This window comes from Astyanax mexicanus, unplaced genomic scaffold, assembly GCF_023375975.1.
Source record: "Astyanax mexicanus isolate ESR-SI-001 unplaced genomic scaffold, AstMex3_surface scaffold_36, whole genome shotgun sequence".
NCBI classification, from domain to species: domain Eukaryota; kingdom Metazoa; phylum Chordata; class Actinopteri; order Characiformes; family Acestrorhamphidae; genus Astyanax; species Astyanax mexicanus.
In genome coordinates this window covers 1,481,977-1,508,681 of record NW_026040046.1, presented here as the reverse complement: position 1 = coordinate 1,508,681, position 26,705 = coordinate 1,481,977, and the positions used below count along the sequence as shown (strand labels likewise).

General features: G+C 40.3%; 1 protein-coding gene across 1 annotated transcript in view; it reads left to right on the top strand.

Moving 5' to 3' along the window:
- Positions 1-20,173, top strand: part of glis2a (GLIS family zinc finger 2a) — a 40,483-nt gene extending 20,310 nt beyond the window's left edge. Inside the window, exons 3-7 of the mRNA XM_022687146.2 lie at positions 178-302; positions 1,217-1,396; positions 2,833-2,966; positions 10,460-10,578; positions 12,558-20,173. Of these exons, the coding sequence (XP_022542867.2) occupies positions 178-302; positions 1,217-1,396; positions 2,833-2,966; positions 10,460-10,578; positions 12,558-13,147 (1,148 nt within the window). The 3' untranslated portion in view covers positions 13,148-20,173. The remainder of the gene's footprint in view (positions 1-177; positions 303-1,216; positions 1,397-2,832; positions 2,967-10,459; positions 10,579-12,557) is intronic.
- The last annotated feature ends 6,532 nt before the right edge of the window (positions 20,174-26,705 follow it).

The window sequence follows — 26,705 nt, the reverse complement described above, 5'->3', positions numbered from 1 at the left end:
GTATCCTGTATGGAGGAGGGTGATTAATTATGATTAATCACAGAATTCTATTGGGCTTCATTTGTTTTTTTTTTTAAATTGATTTACATCCCTATATAAAATATTACAAAAATGTGTTGATTTGAGATTTCTGCCTACAGCGAGGGGTTTTTAGGGTTGTTTCTTGTGTGTTTGCAGATGTACTGGACTCTCACCCTGCCTCAAAACTGGACCTCAGTCAACTCTCCTCGTCCCCTCCCTCGTCCCCCTCCCCTCCACACTCTGGCTCCAGCTGCAGCCCCCTACCGCCCCCACTGACCAGGGTGAGCTATAGCATGCACCTTTTACACTCTTAATCCATCTGTTCATTAGGAAGCATAACATTGATGTCGTACAGCATCTCAAGATAAACTTGATTTAAATTTTCAAGTTACAAATCAACAATCAAAGTCTCTTATATATTTTATACCCTGGTTAATCCATAGTTTAAAAGCTTTATCTAAAGTTGATGGTACAAATGATGGATTCCTTTTTTTATACTCTTTAAGTTCAAGTCAAGATCATGCACTTCACATGGCTAAGTAAATATAACCACCATATTATGTGCTCTTTCTATGTTGTTGTTAAAATGTGTCATTTAATCTTTATAATATTCTTATATTCTTATTTAGAAAATGGCCACAGTTCCATGACCTGACACACATGCTGATAAATGTATTCATTTCTTTGTATTGGAATGTTAAACACTGATTTTCTCTTGGCAGACTCGGCCTATAGAGGCTTAAATGAGGCTTTTTGTGATGTAATTTAAAACATTATTTCAAGAATACTTCTGTATATACGCACATTATTTATAAAAACAGCAGGTGAGGGATGCACATAAACAAAAATTGCATAAACTGACAGTAAGGATTTAATTTTAATAAATAAAAAATATAATAAAAGTTAATTTTTTAAATCTATAAAAAAATATATTTTTTAATCTGTAAAAAAGCTGTAAGCTTTAAAAATATATGTTGTTTGTGCTTAATGCATCTTTTTTACACACTGCAGACACAAATAGCACCAGTGGAAAATTTCTTCCTATAATTCAGTACATTGGTGTTTACCAGGCTAAATCAACATCTAATCAGGGCCAAGTTAATCTTCACTTGCACATTGTTAAAAAATAAAATATACTTTATAAATAAACACACACACTTATATACTGTATATCCAACCTCTGTTTCTCCTACAGGATTCACCCTTCAGTTACCAGGAGGGTGGAGCTTCTCCTCCTCCAGGTTTCCAGTTCTTCCTGCCGATTGGTGCGGGGGCCGGCCTGCGCCTGCCCAGCTCTATGGTGATTGGTCAGTGTCGTGAGAGGCGGGATTCTCCAGAACCGGTGGACGAGCAGCTGGCCTGTCGCTGGCTGAAGGTGAGCGGGGTGATTTGTCCAGAGGTTTGCTGACTCTTAGTTCACATTTCTGCTCTGGTTTAAAATCCCAACACCTGAGCTGCATAATGAAGGTCTACACTACAGGTGTAGAGTCTAGAGCACCTGACTCAATTCACAAGCTAATAATACCTTCATGAGCGGCTGTGCTGGAAAGAGTGATGAACATCTCCTGCCTGCATGCTACCACAGTGCTATGATGGTATAAAGCAGGAGTATTTAATTACAATTCAGTATGGTCCAGTTAGAGAAAATTTCGACAGGCCAATATCCGGACCGATTGTTAACGTGTGTTATAAATAAGTGCTATACCCTGCAAGGTTGTTTGAAGTGAATGATGAATAAAAATAATAATAATAATAATAATGAAATGCCTCTCTGGCCAGATTTTGACTTTAGTTTCCGCCTGATCCCGGTTCCCACGTGAGGAGCACTGTGTTTATTTATTTACTTTTTCCTTACCGTGTCTGCACTGATCTGATTGGCAGAAGAGAGCGTTTGGTGATCTTACCCCACACGTGATTGGTCTGTGAGTTCACTGCAGCATATGTATGCACAGATCCCAAATATCACAGCAGTCCACTGAAAGAAGTATAAACTCAAGTGCCGAATAGGATTAAGCCAAAACATATGTGTTCATACCCTCTCAAAATATAACCCCAGTGTGTAGTTTTACAGGTAGAGGGGAGTAGTGTAAGCTGTGCAAGTAGCACAGAATTACCTGCTTATGTGTCCGGCAGTGTATGTAAAAAGTACACAGTATTACATAGTATTTCATGGTGCTCTGTATACACCCCAAATATAGCTAGTTCATTTAGGCTGCTAGCTTTACCAGTAGGGAAGGTTAAGATCAATTTACCCCGAAATTTAAAAAAAGAATCCGTTCTTAATTGTACGTTTTTCTCGTCAGAGAATTGCTGTCAGTAATATATTAAACAAATATTTATCATATATATACTAGCTGGAGAACCTAAGTAGATTCACCCATGAGAACCTAAACTCAATTTTAAACAAGTCTACTCTCTCCTCGGCATCTCCAATCTCCTGCTAAACAAAGAACAAAGCTGAACATCCTCTAAAAATATGAAAGTACCACGCTGTCCTCAGCACCATCCCTTTCCCTTATCCATCAGAGCTCATCTTCTTTAGGTAGTATAAAAAATCTCTGTAAATAATATAACACTCTCCTAATAATCCTGAACGTGATGTTGAAATGATCCAGTTATTTTAGGTGTTCGTTCTTCTTTTTATTGTGAAATAAATAAATCTTTATCTGGTCTTGGTCTCGACTACAACAATATCCCCGACCCCAAACAAATACAGAAAGATAAAATATCAGTCTGGAAAAAGGTGTGGTGTCTTTTGGTCAAATTGCAGGAACCTTTTCATCAGTATTTCTCTCTTGTCCTGATCTTTAGTGCCACCTGCTGTTCGAGTGCCTGCAGGACCTGGTAGACCATGTGACGGAATTCCACGTCAAGCCCGAGCGGAGTACCGGTTACTGCTGCCACTGGGAGGGGTGCGCACGCAAGGGACGAGGCTTCAACGCCAGGTGATTTCCCACACTACTGACATTACAAATAAATCCACTATTCATTTATTAAACTGCATCAAAAGTGAATGACTGGACTTAAAATGAAAACTGATTTCAAACTGTGTGCATTATAATTTAGATATAGGAAATACTTTAAAGTTAAATGTAAAGACTGTATTCCAGACACAGCACAGCAGCTACAGTACACATGCAGGTTATGTCACATCACTATTACTGTGATTCAATACTGGCTTCTATTTTCAAATCCATAATAGCTTAAATCTTCTGTTTATTAATGGTCAGTAGTTATAGATTGCTCTAATGTGTAAAGCATTCATATTAGTGTAAGATAATAAAGAGTACATCGGACAGAATATCGGAGAGAAATGCATTATTTGATGTAGGTGTGTTATACTTGTTTAATAATATATTTGTGTATAATCAGTGTTTTTAATAAACTATAACACTTTTCAAAGTCAAAGTGGTTTTTATTGTCATTTCAGCTATATACAGAGTACACAGTGAAACGAAACAACGTTCCTCCAGGGACCATGGTGCACATAAACACAGTGTAGACAGAACAATAGTGCAACAGTACAAAAGTGCAGACAGACAATACAACACAATACAGACAAAGAATAATAAATAACAAGACAGTGTGCAAATTTTGCAGTGTGCAAAAAAGACCAGGTGAGGTAGTAATTACCTCTATTACACAGTGTGCAATAGAGTCCAGTGAGGTAGTAGGATTTTTAGTGCTTTCCATTTTCTGGGGTAAGTGGGGTAAGAGTGTGTGTGCATGTACAGAAAAACCATCAGTTCAGTTGTTGACTGTACACCAGTCTGTCAGCCGCTGCACCTCCTCTCTGTATGCTGACTCGTCGCCTTTGGTGATGAGACCCAGCACGGTTGTATCATCGGCGAACTTGATAAAGCTGTTAGAACTGTGTTTTGCAGCACAGTCATGAGTCAGCAGGGTGAACAGCAGAGGACTCAGGACACTGCCCTGGGGGGCCCCAGTGTTCAGTGTGATGGTGCTGGAGGTGCTGCCCCCGAACCGGACTGACTGGGGTCTCCCCGTCAGAAAGTCCAGGATCCAGTTGCAGAGGGGGGTGTTGACGCCGAGCGAGCTTAGCTTCCTGATGAGGTTCTGTGGGATGATGGTGTTGAATGCTGAACTGAAGTCTATAAACAGCATTCTGAAGAAGTGTCCTTCTTCTCCAGGTGGGTGAGGGAGAGATGAAGAGTGGTGATGATGGCATCGTCCGTGGAGCGATTGGGACGATAAGCAAACTGCAGGGGGTCCAGTGAAGAGGGCAGTCGTGTCTTGATGTTCCTCATGACTAGCCTCTCGAAGCACTTCATGATGATGGGTGTAAGTGCAACGGGACGGTAGTCATTGAGGCAGGACACTGTGGACTTCTTCGGCACGGGGACGATGGTGGTGGACTTGAGGCACGTTGGGACAGTGGCGCTGCACAGGTTGATGTTGAAGATGTCCGTGAGAACATCTGTCAGCTGGTCTGCGCACTCCCTGAGCACTCTGCCGGGGACATTGTCTGGTCCTGCAGCTTTTCGTGGGTTGATTCTGCGCAGAGTGTTCCTCACATCCACTGCAGTCAGGCACAACACCTGCTCGTCCGGCTTGGGCATGGTCTTTCTCGCCAACGTGTTGTTTTGTGCCTCAAACCGTGCATAAAAGTTGTTTAGGGCATCAGGGAGGGAGGCATCACGTTCACAGGACGGTGGCATTGTCCTGTAGTTGGTGATTGCCTGGATGCCCTGCCACATGCGCCGCGCGTCACCCGTGTCCTTGAAGTGGCTGTGGATTCTCTGGGCGTGTGCGCGCTTTGCCTCTCTGAAGGCTCTTGACAGGTCGGCTCTCGCTTTCCTCAGGGCCACCTTGTCACCCACTCTGAAGGCGGAGTCGCGGGTCCTCAGCAGCACACGTACCTCAGCAGTCATCCAAGGCTTCTGGTTTGGGCGTGTGGTGATGGTCTTGGAGACAGTGACATCATCAATACACTTGCTGATGTAGCCAGTGACTGATGCTGCATACTCCTCCAAATCAACAGAATCGCCTTCAGTAGCAGCCTCCCTAAACATGTCCCATGCAGTGCACTCAAAACAGTCCTGAAGGGCAGAGATGGAGCCTGCCGGCCAGGTTTTCACCTGCTTCTGAACTGGTCTGGAGCGTCTGATGAGTGGTGTGTATGTTGGAGTCAGCCAAACACACATGTGATCCGAGAACATGGGCTCCGCCCGGTACGCGCTGGGCATGTTTGTGTAAACAAGATCCAGCGCGCTCGCTCGTCTCGTTGCAAAGTTCACATGTTGGTGGAATTTAGGGAGCACTGACTTGAGATTTGCGTGGTTGAAATCTCCGGCGATAATAAACAGTCCGTCTCGGTGTGTGTTCTGCAGATCGCTGATAGTCCTGACAGAGCCTCTTTAGCATTAGCACCAATGCTAGCGCTGGGTGGGATGTAGACAGCAGCTATTAGCACGGAGGAGAACTCCCGTACTAAATAAAAAGGTCTGCACTTGACTATCAGGAACTCCACCAGCGGAGAGCAGTGTTTGGCGACAGTCACAGCGTTGTTACACCATTCCGTGTTGATGTAAACACACACGCCTCCACCGCGGGTCTTCCCGGATAGAGCCGCGCTCCTATCGGCTCTGAACGCGGTTAGCCCGGCTAGCTGAAAAAGTTTAAAGTTCTCAGTGAGTTGTTTAATGTCAGGGCCCTCAGTATTCTACCAATCAAGTGTGGAGCTACTTTGAGTTTGTTAATGGTGTATAAATAGTGATTTCTTTGAATGGGGAATGCTCTGCCCCTATCTCTAGCATTGTAAGCCTTTTGGGAGCATCGGATAAAAGTGTTCGGAATGCTGGGGGATTACTGGGATGGGCCGTTCCACAAAAGTTTGTACTTATCATGTTTAACAACAACAACACAAGTCCATCTCACAGAAATTAAAATTTCTCATTTAAGCTTAAAGCTTTGTGGGCTACACGCCAGTATTCTAGGCTTTATAACTCAGGAGTATCCTGCAGACACATTCATCTAGATCAAATGAGTCTAACCCAAACCACATCTGGAAAATCCCCAGTCCATTTTTTATATTCTTATTAGCTTGTTTCACAATCCACTGCACTACAATCCCCAGCATGCACTGCTGCTGGATGCCTATATTTCCTTTGGGATAAATAAAGTATCTATCTATCTATCTATCTATCTATCTATCTATCTATCTATCTATCTATCTATCTATCTATCTATCTATCTATCTATCTATCTATCTATCTATCTATCTATCTATCTATCTATCTATCTATCTATCTATCTATCTATCTATCTATCTATCTATCTATCTATCTATCTATCTATCTATCATAACGTGTGCTCCAACCCCCCACCCCAACAACATAATGGTTACAGCCAGTGTTATTATTTTAGTAATTTTGTGGCTGGATTTAGTGACTTTTCACACCCCTGTACCAAGTTATTCTCTCTCTCTCTCTCTCTCTCTCTCTCTCTCTCTCTCTCTCTCTCTCTCTCTCGTTCTCTCTCTCGTTCTCTCATTCTCTCGCTGTGTCTCCTGTGCTGTAAAGCTGTAAATACATACATTTATAATACCTGCCTCCTAAAGACGTGTAATGTTTATCTGTAGCTTATGAAGCCTATAGTTATATAATTATATAGTTTTTTTATACTGAATAATTGAAGTAATTGAAGGTATCTGTGTTGTTGCAGTTTATATTAATATTTTTGAATAAACAATGAATAGATTAATATAGCAAAATGTTGTTTAAAATAAAATAAAATATTTTTAATATGGCAAATTATAGGGTTGAGTTTCACACCCCTGCTTTAGATGATCAATTTTTAACAAATGTTCACTTGTAAATATCTCTTATAAAAATGAACACACAAATTGAGCTGTGGTCATAGATTACATGTTAAGACTGTTTAACCTCAGACTGAACACTAGAGAGCAGTGTTGTGCTCTGTCTTCAGATTCCACTGTTTTAATCAGAATTTATGGTGTTTTTATATTATCACAGTTTACCTTACAATATCGTATCTTAAAGGTTGTAGTGGTCTCAGGTGTTTCTATTTAACCCTACTTTATTTTACTGAAGTAGAGGTTTCTGAAGAAAGACAAGATTTGGCTCTTGCTCATGAATATTCATGCATGTCATATATCGCCCCTGATTGGCTAACAGCATTAAAGCCTGTAAGCAAGTGCAGCTGACTCTGTGAATATAAAATAACAGAGATTCAATCACTACAGACCTCCGAATTTCATTTAGCTTCAGATTAGCTTAAGAACAGTGGAGAGTAGAGAGCTTTATGGAATGAGTCTCCATGGCTGAGCAGAAGCAGCTAAGCCTTACATTACCAAACACAATGCAGACGAGTGGATACGTTTGGAAATGTAGTGTATTAGTTTGAATATAATACACAGCACCAAAAATATTCATCCAAGCAGTAAAATACTGTATGTAGGAATTTTGGGTGGAGCAAAAGTAACATTTAGTTTAACATTTCATTTTTTTAAGCAGGATTAGTTTTTCATTTTAGTGTTTATTATTTAATGTAAAATGTTCAAAAAAAAAAAAGGAAAACAGCCTGAATCCGACGTTTTACTCTGCATGCTACACAGTACCTTTTTTACAGGCAGTGAGTTTGCTTCTAGAATTTGCTGGTATTTAACTAAGTTCATTTTGCCTCTACCAGTAAAATGTTTTTGTGACTCTGACAGCAACACAAGCACAAAGCATCCACCACCATGCTTAACACTTTTTATAAGATATTTTTATGAAATTCTGCAAGATATTCTTTCAAACAGCTAATTTCCTTCTATTTGTGGTCAAAAGTAGTTTTTGATTGGCTGAAACCAATATATAGCTGATTGATTTTTTAAGTTAAAGGTCTTGCTAGTTTGCAACATGCTATCAGCTATTCAGGAGACTGCATAGAGGGGTGAGAACTCAGAGAAGGTTTTAGGTTGGAGTAGAGCTGGGCAATATGGCCCAAAAAAAATATCTTTGATTTTTTTTTTCAAATACGATTTTCGATTTAAATCGTTTTTTTCCCCTACTAAAATCGCTGACGTCATCGCCTAATTTGCGTAATACATGTTTTTGAAGCTGTAAAGGATTAACATTGTGAGAGAGAAAAAAGTGAGTAAAAACACAATAAATATGTTAGAAATGATACAAATAAACTCCAACAAATGAACAACTTCTGTTGCTTTTTAAATAGACAGTCGCGTCTCAAAATGTAGCTGTAGCTTCCTCTCTCAGGTAAGTGAGGTGAGGTAGGAGAGATAACTGAGTTAGAGGTGGTGAAGGGTGATTTAGGATTGTTATCCTGAAGCTGTTTACTACTGAATTGTAGGATAGTTTCATGAAGCTTTCAGTCTTGCGCAGCACATTAGATCTGGTATATGATCAGATCAGAGCTGAAGAGGACCGGGAATATCAGAGGCAGCTGATTACTATTCAGACTCTCCTTTTTTCATGTGAGTCTGCAGTTGAATCTCCACCTTTCCCATTAACCATAGCAGTCCAGTGTACTTCAGAAACAGCAGAGAGTGTAAGTGTGCTCGGCTGTTCTGTACACTCGCTCAGACAAGGTGATTTGTGACAGAAAGAAAATAAGATGCAAACTAGTTCATTCTGTACTGTCCGAACTGCTGCTTTCAGAGCGTTGCAGTAAAGACATCAGTATCCTTTTGTCAGACTTAGTTTTTAACATTATATTTACCTTGCTGCTGGTGTATGAGCTAAAACAGACCCAGGCAGTTGCTAATAAGTTAGACAGACACATTTGCATTTAAGGGCTTTTAATTTAAAAGGATTAAACTTTTTTGTTAAAATACTCAGCAGATGTTTACTTATTCCCAACTGCAAGTAATATAAACAACACTTTTAAAATGTTCCCTTTACCTTTGTTAAATCACATTTATAACAAACTATATTGTGTTATTTATTTAAATTGATCCTAATCAGGTCGGTTTAAACATAAAATCAGTATGAACAACACATTAGCCCCGTTAAACACGGCCATGTTCATACTACCATGCAGGGCAGCGTTGTAGTATAAACATTCACTGAGTGTTTATTGCTTATTAACTTTTCCTCTGTAAACTCAGTGTCAGATAGAAAAACATGATTAGTACATTCTGAACTTTCTTCCATTGTATCACCATTGCCATCTTGATCATTAGTGATGTGGAAACATGCTGACAGAGCTATTCATAGTGTCAGGTCCCCAAGACTGTTTCCCATAGGAGGGTGAAGTGTGTGGGAATGTGGGTTCAGATAGTGTTGGGTGCTCTGATTTTACTACAGTGTTGAAGCCTTGTGAAGAAACAGGGCCGATTCACCCTTGAGCCTGCAGCCAGTGAATCTTAGTTTAAATTATTTGTATAATTTTTGATAAGCTAATAAAACCTGGTGGATGAAATGTTCTTTTGGCCTGTGTACGAGTTCACACCGTGTAGAACAGGCAAGCGCTGACTCTCTGAGGAGAGCTTCACAGAGCTTTACTCAGTTTGGTCCCAGAACAGCAGTGAAGCTTTGCTGCCTCTCGGAGTCACGCTCTCCTCACAGCGCTCATTAACATTAACGCTGTGATCATCCTGATTCCTGGAAAAGTACAAACAATCTTAAAAAGTTAAAGTTAAATCACAAAATTCTAACTTCTGTGGTTATTTTTGCTGCAGACTACATATAGAATATGTAATCACAACGCCACCTCTTGTCATAAATCACATTATTTTAGTATTGGGTGTATTCACACTAAGCACGGTTTGGTTGAATGGTGCTGGAGGACGGTTCTGCCCCCTGCTGACCCGCACTCACACTGTGTTTAAACAGTCCGTGCTTGAGCACGCTTTTGTCACTCACTGGTCAGTGGGCTTGCTGTTGTGCCAAATTCATTGCTGACATCATCTTATTCCATGCTGTCCCATTCCAAGTGAACCGTGCCTCTTCAAGCAGGCCAGGGCACGGTTCAACGTACATGAAAAGTATTTGATCTAAACCATTCCACTGTAGCTCTGGCTGTAAGTTTAAGATCATTGTCTTGCTGGAAGGTGAATCTCCCTCCCAGTCTCAAGTCTTTTTTTGCCTTCATCAGGTTTTCTTAAATGATTGCACTGTATTTATCTCCATCCATCTTCACATTAACTCTGATCAGCTTCCCTGTCCCTGCTGAAGAAAAGCATCTCTACAGCATGATGCTGCCGCCACCATGTTTCACAGCCGGGATGGTGCGTTTAGGATGATTAAAGAAAATTGATTGTGTGGGATTTTATTTAGATGTTTGCATTTATTTAGGTGGTATTGTATTTAAAATCCTGGTATTTTGATGTAATGAAACGGTCATAAGCCTCTAAGGTCTCTAAAAGCAGGTCAGGAATTCCAGAGGGGATCACATGCTTGGCTATATGTTTGTTTTTGTGTCTAAATTGGTTACTTGTTTCTCTTTTCTACAGGTACAAGATGTTGATCCACATCCGCACCCACACCAATGAGAAGCCACACCAGTGTGCCATCTGCAGCAAAAGCTTCTCCCGGCTGGAGAACCTTAAAATCCATACCCGCTCTCACACAGGTCAGACACATATAAACACATAAACACACAAACTCTACATCCACTTTCCCTATGAACAAGCTGAGACAGGCTTTTGCATGCGGTTGCAGCCTGGCAGAAAGAGTACGACCTATACTTTTAAGGGAGTTACTTCTGTGTCAAACGTTTTAGACAAAAATATAAAATCTGCAGATTATATACATATACAAGCAAAAAAAAAAACAGAAGCAAACAATAGAGACGCGAAGCAGCAAAACTGACAAAATTTCCATTTTGAATTTGTAACATAATTTTTTTTCTTTTGATTCTTAAAATTTTTATTGCAGATTGCATTACTCCATAGCTCCATCAGCTATAAGCGCTGTATTTTAGAGTGCAGGGGGTGAAGGGAGGTGGGCTATTTAACAAAAGTTTTTATGTTATCATGTTTTCACTACAACCCAAGTGTCTCACTGCACAGTGATTTACGCAGGGCTTTAACTTAAGCTTATTTTACTGGCACTGTAAGAAAAGTCAGATTATGTAGATTACATGTCGTGGCTGGGAGTAACTACAGTAAGAGGTACTAGGTGTTGGTGACTTACGCAAGCAGCAATTTGGTCAATATGAACTGCATTCATTTTTAGCCTTGCTGTGAATAGATGACTGAATGCTTGACAGATCTTTGACGCAGCATGAGCCGCACCTCTAACAGTGGTGTTACGAAATACAACTGGGTTTAAATTGGAAATATATCTGACTGTGGAACCAAAGACTACGTTTAACTATTTACTGACAGGGATATGTACAGTATCTCACATATTTGTATATATTTTATTATACCTTCATAAGAGACAACACTGAAGATATGACACTTTGGTGTAATGTTAAGTAGTCAGTGTTTAGCTTGAAGAACAGTCTAAATTTGCTGTGAACCAAAATAACTCAACACACAGCCATTAATGTCTGGCAATGAAAGTCAGTATATCCTTAAGTGAAAATGGTCAGAGTGTCCCCAAAGTGTCAATGTTTTGAGGATGCCTCAGAGATGCTCAAAAGGGTTTAGGTCTGGAGACATGCTGGTACGATCCCGCACCATCAGTTTCTTTAGTCTTGGCAGGTGTGTTTGACATTTTTGGAGACACAGAGAGTTAGTTGAAAGTGTGCGCCCATTACCCCTCCCGCACGTTTCTCCACTGAAATTCTGTCAACAAATTTTTATAGTCAACGTTGATGGTTATGTCGACTAATAGTTGCAGTCCTATTAGGGAGTGTGGTACAATTCCCTGATAAAATGATTAATGACAAAATGTATTTAGGTTAATATTCATTTATTTTTTACTTATATTTGTCTAGGAGGTGTAATTGACAATGCAACACCTGATAACAGTAAATAAATCAGCTGTGCCTGGGTAAAAGAATTGCTGATGTTCATTAGGCTGGAAAAGGTTACAACACTATCATATAAGAGTTTGGATCAATCCACAATCAGACAGGCTGTGATTAATTTGAGGAAATTCAAGAATATTGTTACCCTCCCCAGGAGTGATTGACCAACAAGATCACTCCAAGAGCAAGACAGCGAGGTCAGAAAGAACCCCAGGGTAACTTCTAAGTAACTGAAGACCTCTATCCAACAATTGCTTAAGTTAATATTCATTAATCCACCACCAGAAGAAGATCAACAATAGTGTGTATGGCACTGCTCTCCAAAAACAACCTTGCTGGATAATATAACTGAATTCTCCTTATTGGCTTTAGAACTGATGGTGTTTAAGCAGAAATATAGAAAATTATAAAACTTTCAGGCACAATAGTAACTTAATTAGGGGCAAAACAAATGGTGAAATATTGAGGGTCCTTTTTTATTCCTACTTATTCACTGGGTCTCATGATGCTACCAAGCATTGAGGGACAAGGCTAAAGCACCTGTGCAAATAAATAAAGGTTTACTTGGTTTACAGAAATGTACTTAGTCCTAAAGGTCATAAACAATACTAATGGTTTTCCCAACCCCTCAGGAGAGAAGCCGTACGTGTGTCCGTATGAAGGCTGTGGCAAGCGCTACTCCAACTCCAGTGACCGCTTCAAGCACACGCGGACGCATTACGAGGACAAGCCCTACTGCTGCAAGATGGTGGGCTGCCACAAGCGCTACACAGACCCCAGCTCCCTCCGCAAACACATCAAAGCTCACGGCCACTCTGTTGCCCAGGAGAGCAGAAGCATGGAGGCAGGGCCAGGGCGAGGCCGCTTGGGTGCAGCTCTTTCCCATTCGAGTTTTCCGACCCCTGGAAGAGCTCCTCTGGTCCTGTCGGAGACGGCACTGTCCCTGCTGGGGACGCAGGCCCTGCACACCTTCACCGGGCCGCTGATGGCTCTGGACCTCTCCATGTCCTCCAGGCTTCCGGGGGCTGGAGCTTTGCTCTGCCACAGTGGGCCTCTCCTGGACCCCCTGTTGCTGCCCTCCCACAGGAGTCATGGAGGAATGAAGGAGGATGATGACGATGAAGATGAGGGGGAAAGGAAGATGAAGGCTGGGCGGGACACTCTGTCCTGGGTCTTCGTCCCGCCGGGCATGGTGATGCTCAAGCAAGCTGTGGTCAGCTGAACGGGAGTCATGAAATCATATACCTGATTATGGCAATTGGATCAATCCAGAATGAAAATAAGCTTTAAAGGATAGTCCAGTGTTTTTCAGCCTAACCTCTAGTTGCCGCGTCTTACAGTTGATTACCACGGGCGTTTTTCCCGTATGTGGTAAAGAAGCAGAAATCAGCCATTTGATAGAATTATATCAGTTTAATTTTGATGACAATCGAAATCAGAAAACTCATTTCAGTTTTAGCGCAAGTTAGTAGGATTTTCTACCAACTTTTAGGATGTGTATATATTTTTCTCTTTAGTAACTTTCCAAGAGGAGCTAAAATAAGCTTCATTTCTATAAATGTAAATGTTGATTCTAGCATTTAAAACCACCAGCTAATATTTAGCTGTAGTCTGAAATCGGTGTAGAATGTTGGATGTGGACTGCGGTACCCGTATTCAAATGATATTGCAGGTGGCAATCATCGGGACCACGCACTATGCACCATTATGCAGCCAGTTGTGCACAAATGGTGGGTAATGATTATAGACTCATTTCTAATAGATATGGAGTCTCAAAAGCATGTGACTTGAATCTGCGGAATTGTTGAATTCCACTGCTTATACGTTTGTGTCTAAATTTGCAAACAAAAATGATCAAGGTGTTGATTTCTAAATGCCTTGAAATAACTGTCTGTGGTAATTGACAGTGTGTTAAACATGGGGCAGGTAGAGAACAAGAAAACGCTGGGACATTCCTTTAATATTTGATTTGTTGATTTTTAAGTGTTTCAGCTTCATTTGGCACCTTTTACATACAATAACTTGAGTACAAATGTGTGTTTTTACAGTGTATTCTAATATAGTGCGGGCTTAATGTTAGACAGCACCCATGAGAACATGCAGTGTGCTTCCGTAAAAATATATATAGATCAGTATATATAAAAAACTACGACAAGTCACCAGAACTGACAGCTATACAGCTCTGATCAAGGGTGGCAAAAACAGTAATATTTGCTTATGTGGGACATTTAAAAAAAATATATTCGATGGTTACGTACATAGTGGCTCACCAGCATCACTTAGCACAGACTGGTCTTTGTCTTTGAACAGGTAGGTTGATCTAAATGGATCTTATCTACTAAGCAGGATCGTCTGTAACCGTGTTGAATCTGTCGTACTCAGGACGAGGCAGGCGTCTTCCAGCGCGCTGCTGCATGACGTGTGCTGAGGGGTGGATAGTTTATGTTCAGCCCTTTAATCAAATAGAAAGAACAGTTCTGCAAACACGATGTGTGCAGGAAATAGTAGTTACAATGCTCTATGCCACTGTCTACTACACTTACTAAACCAGGAACAAACCCAGTTTAAATTTCACACTTAAACAAAAAGGCCCTTCATAATCAGTCAGAAAGCAGGATGCAGTGTGACAGGTAAACACCACTGACACGAAGCTGAGCCGTGGCCTACAAACCTATTAATGCGTCTTGGCACTCCGGATGTATCCAGGCTCCGCCCACAAATGCTTCCGTCCAACGTTAGCATGCAACAGCCTTTTAGCGAAATGTGTAGATTTTATGGACAAATCAAGGATTTTTCTGCTCCTATTGAAGAACCCAATGACTGTTAAAAACATGCACTGTACTATATCTCTCAAATATAAGGTTGACTTCATGTCTGGAGGCACGATTGCAGCAAGATATGCCATCCATCCCCATGTTTCAAAACAGCCCATTTTCAATTTCCAGTTTTTCTTCTCTAAACAGTCTTTTCACCGTCTTAAAAAAGTCAAAGTAAATGAACTAATTTTAAACATAAACTTGTATGAATTTTTACAAGTATGAATTTTTACCAGGCCCATGTTTCTGTCTGGACTGGCTGTAGAAACTTTTGACTGGAATTCCCGCCATCATGTTTTCAATAAATTGAGTGTAATGTTGTCATGTGACCACTAGATGGTACTGGCAGTGTCTCCATAAGAGGCCAAGAGGTCAATGTTAAAAAAAAATAAAGAATCATGATGCAGAAATGTTATCTGCCAACTGATACATCAATTGGGCTGTACTGGCCTGAGCATAGCTAATTGACAAAAAAAATGTAATTAAGTGTAATTTATATATATATATATATATATATGAAAAAGTTACTGTTTTTCTTTTTTTTATTATCTGTCAATTCTTGTAAATACTTCCTCCCTGTGTACCTGTGAGCCACCTCAGCAGGGCTCCTCCCTCAGTGAGATTTATGTCACGTACTGCATCCTGCTGACACACGTTTAAGACGCAGGCCTGTAATGGGCCTGATAAAGGTCCTGGAACAGTGAGGTCACACCAGAAACAAGTTGGTCAACAGGCCGGCAGAACTCATTTGCATAAAGATGGAGGGCGGGGCTACAAACTGGTGAAATTAGTCACACAGAATGATGTAACTGGGCGACGCTCTCCCTGAGCTAGTAACCGTTTCTGTTCTTTACGTTTCTTTGTTTTTGCTTTATCGTACTGGTTTTAAGACGAGACACGTGAAGTGTTGACGAGCTTCTGCAGCTGATCTGTAACTTTTCTGGTCAGTTGGTTTATGATTAGCTCTTTTCTGTACTGGCTGCTGCTGTTTATAGTACCTGGTGTCCCCCTACTACTTGGAAACTTAGGATACATCAGTTCAGAGTTCAATATGTCACACTGTACAGTGATATAATGCAGGATACAGTGTGAGAGCAGGGTGCAAAGCACTGGTTAGCAGACTATGGCTCATTATGGCCGGCATCTGAATACTTTATTTAAACGTTTATTGTGTTGTCTTGTTTTTTTGCACAGTGGTATGTCTGTCATTATCTGTATTTATAACCATTTCTAAGTGCCTTTTATCATGAGTTTATTGACAATGAATAATTTGATGCTGTCTTAAAAAAACCTTGCATCTCCAAAAATGCTTAAAATGAAAATGAATAAACATGATGGATCAAAGTCATCATACAGTCGATCAGCCAAGAAACGGTTAGTTTGGCTAATGTTGCTAACAATCACTGGACTTGGACCTTGGACATGGTATTTGCATCAAACTATTGGACAATATGTATATTATTTGATTGTGTTTAGAGCACTAGGTAGGGAGTAGAGAGCAATTTGGGACATGTTTCAAACAAACACAGCTGCAAGCCGAACTAAAGCAGCGTTACACAACCCTGGTCCTGCACATTTTAGTGGATTCCTGCTCTAACACCCACCCTATCTATTCAGTAAAGGGCTGTTTATGACCAGATTTGTTGGATCAGGTGTGTTGGGACCATAAAAAGCAATGAAATGAAATGAGGCTGGGTGAGTCCAGGACCATGGTTGAGAAACACTAAAGAAGAGCTAAAGAAATGTTTCCCAACTCTGATCCTGGTACACTGCCCTGCTCATTATAGTGCCTCCCTGCTTCCAACACACCTGATCCAACTAATCTGATGATTAGCAGCACCTTACTGAGGTGATACAGGTGTTTTAAAGCAGTGATGGCAAATCTCCAGGACTAGGGTTGGAAAATTCTGAACTTTCATTAGCATAGTGGTTGACTGTGGCATCCAACACAGTTTGGTGATTTCCTCTAAAAACCAATGATTAAACCACCGTACCACGCAGTTACAGCACTGGAGCTGAAGTGTTGTAATATTACCTTGAGGCTAATCCTTAACTTATATCACGATATAGTTCTTATTTTTGGTAGATATGATACAATTCTGATATTGGTATGAGGAGTATAAATGCCACCACCCTTGGGGTAGGTAATCACGTACAGATATCACAATATTTAAAGACATTTTCACGATACACAGTATTTAACTTATTTTAAAACAGGTAAAATGCATCAGCAGTGGTAGATTCTGCTTTTCTGCTATTTAAACACACTTTCATGTACAGTACTGTGACTCTAATTACATTTTGCTGCTTATAATCCAGTTAAGCAGTTTTTTTACACTCTCTGTAATAAAATGTCAAAACAATACAATTTATCACGATGCCAGAAATAACGGATATATTGTCCATCGCTAATAAGATGATAATTAAAAAAATAATTTTATATATATTTACTGTGTAACAGTCAAGCAAAAAAAAACAGTGCACATGAGGATAAAAAGATGAATAAAAAAATTACACATTGGTGGTCAGCAAAATAACACATGGAAATGTAGCACACCTGTCAGAACGGATCCTCAGGGAAAAAATCTAAACTCACTATGGATTTGTATCTTGATGATATAGAGCAGAAGAGAACAGAACAGTGGTCTGCGTGTCCGCTTGCTGAGATGTTTAACAGATGTCTAACATGTCTTGGCTAATCAACTGAATTTGGGGTCAATAATGTTTATTGAATTTTTCACCAAATTGCTATTTTAAATGTGGAGATGAAAATGAAAAAAGATAAAAACTGAAAAATTATGCTTACTTGAGTAAAGTTAATCAACATAATAAAAAAATCAACATTTTAAAGTTTTTTGACATGACAGCAGCAATGTATACATATATACACACTGTGTACAAAACACTAGTGATGCCATCATACCATGTAATACTAATGATATGCTGTGATGTTTCAGTGATTATGGGATGTTCTGGGGTGATTCTTTGTTGTGCTGTAGTCCAGATTCTTTGGTTTGAAAGAATGGAGTTTTAGGGCATTTTTATGATAAACATGTATCTTTTTTGTTAACCTCTATGAATAACATGTTATTGATACTGCTATTATCAGGATGAAGCTATACGATCACTCACCGTCGTTTGTGCAGCGGATGAGGAGTAGGCATGTCTACCAGCATGGAGGCAGACTGCATGCCAGACTGAAAACAAAAATACTGAAAAATAACAAAAACAGAGCCAGTAGGCTTTATTCATTCTTCGAAAGTTTCAAAACTCTGACATATTTTTTTCATATTATTTGAAACAAGTATTTTTTTTAACAAACTGTTGAGAAAAATCATTCAGTAAAATACTGAATACAAATAATTAAGTTATTAATAAAAGTATTTTTGCACATCAGATACAAGAGAGAGTCTTGTTCTTCACCGGGTGGATTTCAAAGTTTTATTGTTTGTTTTTAAAGCTCTTCATGGTTTGGCTCCGAGTTACATTTCTGACCTCCTTCTCCTTCGCTCGACCCCTCGTGTTTTACGCTCCTCCAACCAGTTGTGTCTAGATGTTCCTCGGTCTCGGCTGAAATTCAAAGGTGACCGGGCGTTTTCTATAGCCGCTCCAAGACTTTGGAATAATCTTCCACTTTTTATAAAAGAATCGGCCACAGTGGATATTTTTAAGTCTAATTTGAAAACCTATTTGTTCTCTCAGGCATTTGGATCCTGAGCGGAGTTTGATGATGTTAGTTGTTGTTCTGTCTTGGTCTATCTTGGTTTTAAATTAGGTTGTGTTATTTGATCTTATTGTACAGCACTTTGGTCGGCACTTTGTGTCTTTTAAATGTGCTTTATAAATAAAGCTGACTTGACTTGACTTGACTTCTTTATTTAGCCAAAGTAACAAATATGCAGCAGTTTTGAGTTTTTTTAATTGTTTTATTGGAAGTTGCTGCCAAAGTCTTTGCAACACAGCTGCTCAGTTATCTAAGTTAATACAGAAAGAACTGCCTCTTAGGCTGGAAATACATTTGCTGTTTGTCCAAGTTTTTGAGTCAACAACCAGCTGCATTGTGAATATAATAGTTCACATACTTGCCTGTGTGCTACACTACGTACTGGAAGTGTTCACTAGAGGGCAGATCCCCAGCTAACAGAAAAAAGTTATAAGAACATTTAGCAGCATTTTGAAAAGGTTCTGGAAAATAATGAAATAATGGAATGATCTAAAAACATTACAAATGTTCAATAAAATTGTTATATACTCATCTAGAAAGATGAACAATTATCTTTTTAAGAAAGTTAATTGTAACATTCAGAAAACATCATACTAACCAAAAATTGTTATTGTTAAAATTGTTAAAATCTGATGACTGTTGGAAAAAGACCCATCATCTTCCCACTCCTGTTCTCAAGCATTCCCCTCAGATTTCATTCCATCTTAAATTACACATTTCCTTAATGACTTTTAAAACCATGCTGATTTTTCACCATCTGCTCTAACACACGTATTCGTCACTGTGAGGGCAGTGGCAAGAATGCACCATACTGCTGCTCCTCAAAAACATGTTGTGCACTGCCTCTAGCGGTTTTGTGTGCACAATCAACAATCCAAACAGACACAAAATACACGAGGCAGCCCTAATGTTTATGTGAATGCGTAGTTAACAGCAATTATATCTTTGTGTTTGAGTGGGTAGAAACAAAATTACAAAAGTCAAAAGACAGTTTCAAAAATATATTCTTATTATATTAAATATATAAAATCACTGATAAAATCTGACAAAAACCTCCTAAATAGTTTGGCTCAATAATGCACAATAAACATTATATTTATCTTGTTCTGGCTACTGTGCTTGCGCAGATCTCCACATCCTCATTAGCATGCTGACACTCCGCTATTCTCTGCACAACCAGCAAACTCCTATTCATATTTCAGTCAGGGGTTGGTCTCTCATGAATAGTCTCTGGTAGAGCTCAACTTGAACACGTCACTGAATTTACTTAAAGTGAATCGCTCATTGTCACGACATTGAACTTCTATTATAAAGTTTAAACTTCCTGAATTTAGTAGCCCTGATTACTTCCAGGCCTTAGTTTGAGCTACAGTCAGCTAACAAGAAATCAACACATAAAAACTGACATACTAACATTCAGCACTTATTGTACTTGGTACGGCATCGTTAGTGTTTTGTATGCTCTGTATACTCTGAACTGCCAAATTATTTCACCCCATACATTCATGGCATCTGATAAAATGCCAAATGAGTGTAGGTACCTAATAAACTGGCAGGTCAGTGTGTAAAGAAATGAATTGAATATGTTGTAATACCTAGCATGCAGTGTATTTCTTTATGTTTACAGAATTCTGACGATGATAACTCTGATTCTGATATTTATGACAATGACCAACAACGTCTAATAAAAAAGCAACATATTAAATATAGATCTGTTTCATATTTGTGTGAATGAGATTTCCTTAATTCCATTAATTTCCCTCTGGGAGCAATAAAGTGTCTTCCTACCCACCTACATACCCACACCCAGCATACACAGCATCCTGCCGCAGGACCCTCCAGCGCATCGTGAGAGCAGCTGAGAAGATTGTTGGCACCTCTCTCCCCTCCCTTCAGGACTTGTACAGCTCCCGCCTCACACGAAAAGCCCTCCGTCTGGCAGGAGATCCCTCCCACCCACTACACAGCTTCTTCAGCCTGCTGCCATCAGGGAGGAGACTAAGGAGTCTCGGGGCGAGGACCAGCAGACTGCGAGACAGCCCCATCCATCAGGCTGTGAGGATGCTGAACTCTCTTCCTGCTCTACCCCCCATCCCAATCCTGCCCCCAGCACACACTCACTCAGCATCCTGACCCCCCCCCTTCCCCCCATCCCAATCCTGCCCCCAGAACACACACTCAGCATCCTTACCCCCCACCCCCCACCAATACAGTACTGAAACTCTGCACTACAATACTCAAAGTAATGGTCCCTTCCAAACGGACTCGCACTACACAGCCAATACCTGCACTACTGATATACTTGCACTGTAATACGTACTTTAATTCCCCAAAAACTGTGAACTTTAAGAACTTTATGCACTCATTCACTTTACCAGCCTTAAGCTATATACCTTATTTGCACTACTGTTATACACTATTTATACTGTCATTCCATCTCAATCACCATCAATATTGCACTTTTTGTTTTTTGTCTTACTTATGTTTATTGTATTCTTGTTGTTTTGTACATATAGTGTCTCCCACTCTTTTATATTATAATTATATATCTATTTTTACTTTTTTACTTATATTTATATATCTATTTCTCCCCCACACCACTGCACCTTGTTTTTGTCTCATGCATGTCTATTTGTGTCCCTGCTGTATTGTACACATAGTGTCTCCCATTCTCTCCTTTATTATATCTATTATCTGTACTTGCTGTAAAATTGGGAAGGAGAGTAACGTAATTTTAATTCTCTGTATGTCCTGTACATATGCAGTACTGACAATAAAACTACTTGACTTGACCTCCACCCACCCGCCTACCTACATACCTACATCCACCTACCTACCTACCCACACCCACCCACCTACCTATTTACCTACTTACATACCCACATCCACCTACCTACCTATTTACCTACCTACATACCCACATCCACCTACCTACCTACCCACACCCACCCACCTACCTATTTACCTACCTACCTACCCACACCCACCTACCTATTTACCTACCTACCTACCCACACCCACCTACCTATTTACCTACCTACCTACCCACACCCACCTACCTATTTACCTACCTACCTACCCACACCCACCTACCTATTTACCTACCTACCTACCCACACCCACCTACCTATTTACCTACCTACCTACCCACCCACCTACCTACCCACACCCACCCACCTACCTATTTACCTACCTACCTCCACCTTCCTACCTACCCACCCACCTACCTATTTACCTACCTACCTACATACCCACATCCACCTACCTACCTACCCACCCACCTACCTACCCACAACCACCCACCTACCTATTTACCTACATACCTACTCACATCCACCCACCAACCTACCAACATACCTACCTACCCACATCCACCCGCCTACCTATTTACCTACCTACCTACCCACACCCACCTACCTATTTACCTACCTACCTACCCACACCCACCCACCTACCTATTTACCTACCTACCTACCCACACCCACCTACCTACCCACACCCACCTACTTATTTACCTACCTACCTACCCACACCCACCTACCTATTTACCTACCTACCTACCCACACCCACCTACCTATTTACCTACCTACCCACCCACCTACCTACCCACACCCACCCACCTACCTATTTACCTACCTACCTACATCCACCTTCCTACCTACCCACCCACCTACCTATTTACCTACCTACCTACATACCCACATCCACCTACCTACCTACCCACCCACCTACCTACCCACAACCACCCACCTACCTATTTACCTACATACCTACTCACATCCACCCACCAACCTACCAACATACCTACCTACCCACATCCACCCGCCTACCTATATGCCTACCCACATCCACCCACCCACCTACCTACGTACCTTCCCACATCCACCCACTCACCTACCTACCCAGAGCTACCCACCCACCTACGCACCCACCTACTTACCTACCTACGTACCTAACCACACCCACCCACCTTACCTAAGCCTACCCACACCCACCTACCTTACTACCTACACCTACCTACTAACCCACAACAACCCACCCACCTACCTACCTACCTACGCCTACCTACCCACAACCAGTTATTTTTCCCTAACGTAGTTAAAAGTTTAGCAATGTGCTTCATTCCACTGAAAGGTAAAGCCACTAAATCTGGCCATAGGAGTGTGTAAGGTGTGCCTCAACACATTCTTAAGATCATACACTCGACTGTGTGCACAAGTTTGAAGCTTCTAAACATGTGTGATTTTAGCCTTAGCCTTTCTTTCCTTGCTCTCGTTGAAGGCGGTCGCATTTTCTTTCTCTCCCTCTCCTCCCCTTATCTCTCCTGCTTGGCTTCTCCTGTCTCGTCTGGCACTGCTATTCCTTAAGAGACAGCTGTCAAGGGCCCCCAAAAGCTGCCCGACCTGATTGATGCGGTGGGCAGAGCTGTCGGCACTCAGACTGTGACTTTTAACCGCAACATGGAAAACATCTCGGAGAAGCAAACGGCTTTGCAAAGGAAGGTGGAGAAAATTGAGACCATGATGGACAATAGAGAGTGACCATGCTAAACTGGAGAGCGGTCACTCGCCTAAACAACTGAAGTCTAATCTGCTTTCGGCTCCCGCCCTATCAGCACTCGGCCTTGTGGATGATAGGGAGCATTCCTCCAAAGAACACTGTGACTTTGAATCTCTCCCTGTTTACCTAACGACCCCCCCACCTCCCGTACCCTTTCCCACACCTTCATTGCTTGGTCTCTTGTGTATATTGTATGTGCCTATGTGCTGAGGTTTTTTTGATGTTCCTACACTGTGCTCTTTAGGGCACAGTCTAGGGGTATGTTTTTTTACCCTCTTCTTCCCCCTTGTATCCCTCTGACTGAAGAAATGATTGGCGGCGCGTGCACACGCTGCGGCTTACCCTGTCTTCCTATCCTGTCCTGTTTCCCCCTTGTATGTTATTGTATGGATGGGTTGATGGCTAATTTCGCTGGTTGACCATGTGACAATAAAGGCAATTCTGTTCTGATCTAGCAGTTAGCCTATTAGAGGTTAGCCTTTAGCTAACGTTAACTGAGACTTTGCTCTCTTAGACAAGAGTTTTTATCCTAAGTACTCAAGTTAGTCAAAACAGCTGTACTAGAGGCTAGCTTAGCCAGTGAGTTACAGAACACGCCCCCAAAAAGAAACCCTGATCATTTCTGTCCATGCTGTCCCTCTGTCATTCTCATCTAAACCTTTATAGGTGGAGTTTCAGTCAGACTGTCTTCTGGCCATTCCAGAATACTGATAGAATATTCTCCTGCTTTAACTATTTCTTAATAGCGGTGTGTGTGTGTGTGTGTGTGTGTGTTCGTGTGTGTGTGTTAGTGCTTAGGGTCATTGTCTCGCTGCATGGCCCAATTACTGTTAAGAGTTTTACATCAGACAGATCCCCAAAATCCCCCCAAAAATTCTGTTAAATTTGGCAGTGCAGTAACGAAGCCCCAAACCTTCATCAGTCTTCAGGTGGGAGGCAGTGTTCCTTCTGTAATGAACTGTCTTCCTCCCTGCTTAGCATTTTGTAAAGTTTATGAACACTGAAGTTATGCAGTCTACTAATAAAAGTTTTTTTTTTTTTTTTTCATTAAATAACAGGGTACATGGCTATTGACACATTGTGCAGTTCTTGGTTAATAACTGTGAGTGACTTAAAGTGCTCATATCTGCTAGGTGTTCCTGGCTGAGTTAACAGGAACTTACATCTTTCTGATGATGTCAACTGTGAAGAATATGTTTGATCAACCAACAGCAGCTAATGAAGGAAAAATGCCTGGCTGTCGCAATCCATGTTTACCCTGATTGGGCTGCCTTTACTCAGAAAGGGAGTGTTTAATACAGATACTATTACTCTGTAATGCACTCAACCAGTCTATTAGCTGAACAAGGTCTTTCCAGTTTATATGAGTACATTTAATTATACTGCAGTACTCTTAGATTAAATATAAGTACATTTAATTAATATTACAGTACATTTAAGCAGTATAAATTAAGTCTAATTAATTCTGCAATAACTTTCAACCAAATATAAGGACATTTAACTAATACTACAGTATATTTAGATCAAATATGATGACCTTTAATTAATACTCCAGTAACTTTCAGCCAAATATGAGGACCCTTATTTAATACTACAGTAACTTTAGGTCAAATATTATTACTTCAAATAACAACAGTAACTTTAGGTAAAGTATAAGGGGTTTTCTAGTTAATTATACAGTAACTGTAAGCCACAAATGAATGAATTTGAATCAATACTACAGTACTTTTAACAATAAATGAATTGGATCTAATGTCATATCCTGGTCTTGTCTCTGTGTTATTCCTACGTGACCTGTACTCCTCTGTGTCTCTTGTCAGTAGATTTCCACCACATGTTTCTCATTTGTAGCTCCGCCCCTTCCACAGGTGTTTCCACTTTGTCTGGGTTGGTCTTTGCACCTACACCTGTCGTTTGTCTCTCTCAGTGTTTAATAGCTTTTCTCAGTGTTTCCTTGTTCTCTCATAGCCTTAGTTCCTTGTTTCTTGTTTATTTCTTGTTTTCTCGTTTATAGTTATTTTCCTTGTTTATTTCTAGTTTCTTCCCTTGTATATATTCCCTGTTTATTTATTATCTTTATCTCTTGTTGGCTTAGCTTATGTTCTTTTGTTTCACTGGTTTGTTTTGGTTTTTGGTTATTCATTTATCTTTGTTACATGTTTACTTGTTCCTCGTTTCCTTGTTTCTTTGTTATTTATTTAATAAATTATTCGTTTCGTCCCTACCTGCACTTGTGTCCGCTTTCCTCGTCACCCTGCCTGGGTATTCCTGACAGCTACAGTTACCTTAGATCAAGTATGAAGGTTTTCTAAATAATAGTGCAGTCACTTTATGCAAAATAAAAAAAAAAAAAATAATTACTAAAATTATAAATTATAAAAAAAAAATATTTTAGACTAAACTACAATTAGTGTATGCCAAACATGAGGCCATTTAAATGAAGATTTCAAATGAATCACCATATTTCACAATCTTTCGCATTTTAAAGAAATCATTTATTTTCTGTACTCTACTGATGTACTGTTATTATTGCTGCCATAACTGAAGAAATGTAAGTTTAAATAAAGCTTTTTTACAGAAAAAAACATTAATTTCTGATTTCTTCTAAAAGAAAAATAGTCATAGTAATTTTCAGCCAAATATAATGACAGTAAATCCAGTTTGAGAAATGAAAAATAACTTTTATTTTTAATTCTAGCCTGATAAAACTGTCAATGTGAATTTGTGAAAGACTCACACAACTTTGTGAGAGGCTGAGTTCCGCTGTATAGCTGTGTGATGGTGATAAAGTGTGCTGTGGCTGTGTGTGAGTCAGGAACAGGTCATTTAGCTCGTAAAGCGGAACATGTTCCCCTGCAGCGCTTTCCCTGGAATCTCCTGGAGGAGAGGAGGAGCTCTTATACACAACACTACAACATTACACTGCCGTTAGGACTCTTTAACACACATACAAATACACTTCGCTACTGTCCAAATATTTGAGGACAACCATTCTATTTTATTTTATTCTGAGTATTGATTTTTACTACAAATTCATCTTGAATTTTTATTTTATTACAATTTTATCCTGGATTTTTCTATTATTTTTCGTACTATAAGGCACATTTAAGGGTGAGATCAGATCCCGTCCCCTGGAGCACTGCAGAGACAGAGCTGTTATCTGGAGGTCAGGGGTGTGTCACGGTCTCAGCAGCCTGTCTCACTTATCTCCTACACCTAAACAAAAAGAGTGAGTTAATTAGTCATTACCAATATAATATCAATATTAAACCAAATACAATCAGAACACAAACCTCCATAATAAACCACATATACATATATCTCTGGTTTATGTACAGGGAAACATATAAACCTTTACATTTTCTGTACTGATTTTATATCACTAATCAATCTTTTTGGAATATATATATATTTGGCTTCTACATCACAGAGACTGAGAGCTGAACATGTGATACTTCACACCATCTCTTATTTAGACTCATGTGATTAAAGATTAATCAATTCACTAATCAAATAAGGGTTGAGTGTGTCATGCATTCTTGTAATATTGGTGCCACTGCTTGAGTAAATAAGTCCTCTTGCGTACTCCTGGGGTTTTGGTTGGCGATGGTTACCTTGGTGTGTTTAGTGCACTGCTATAGGCAACCCCTGCCGTCGCCCCGCCCCTCTCACCCTCCCC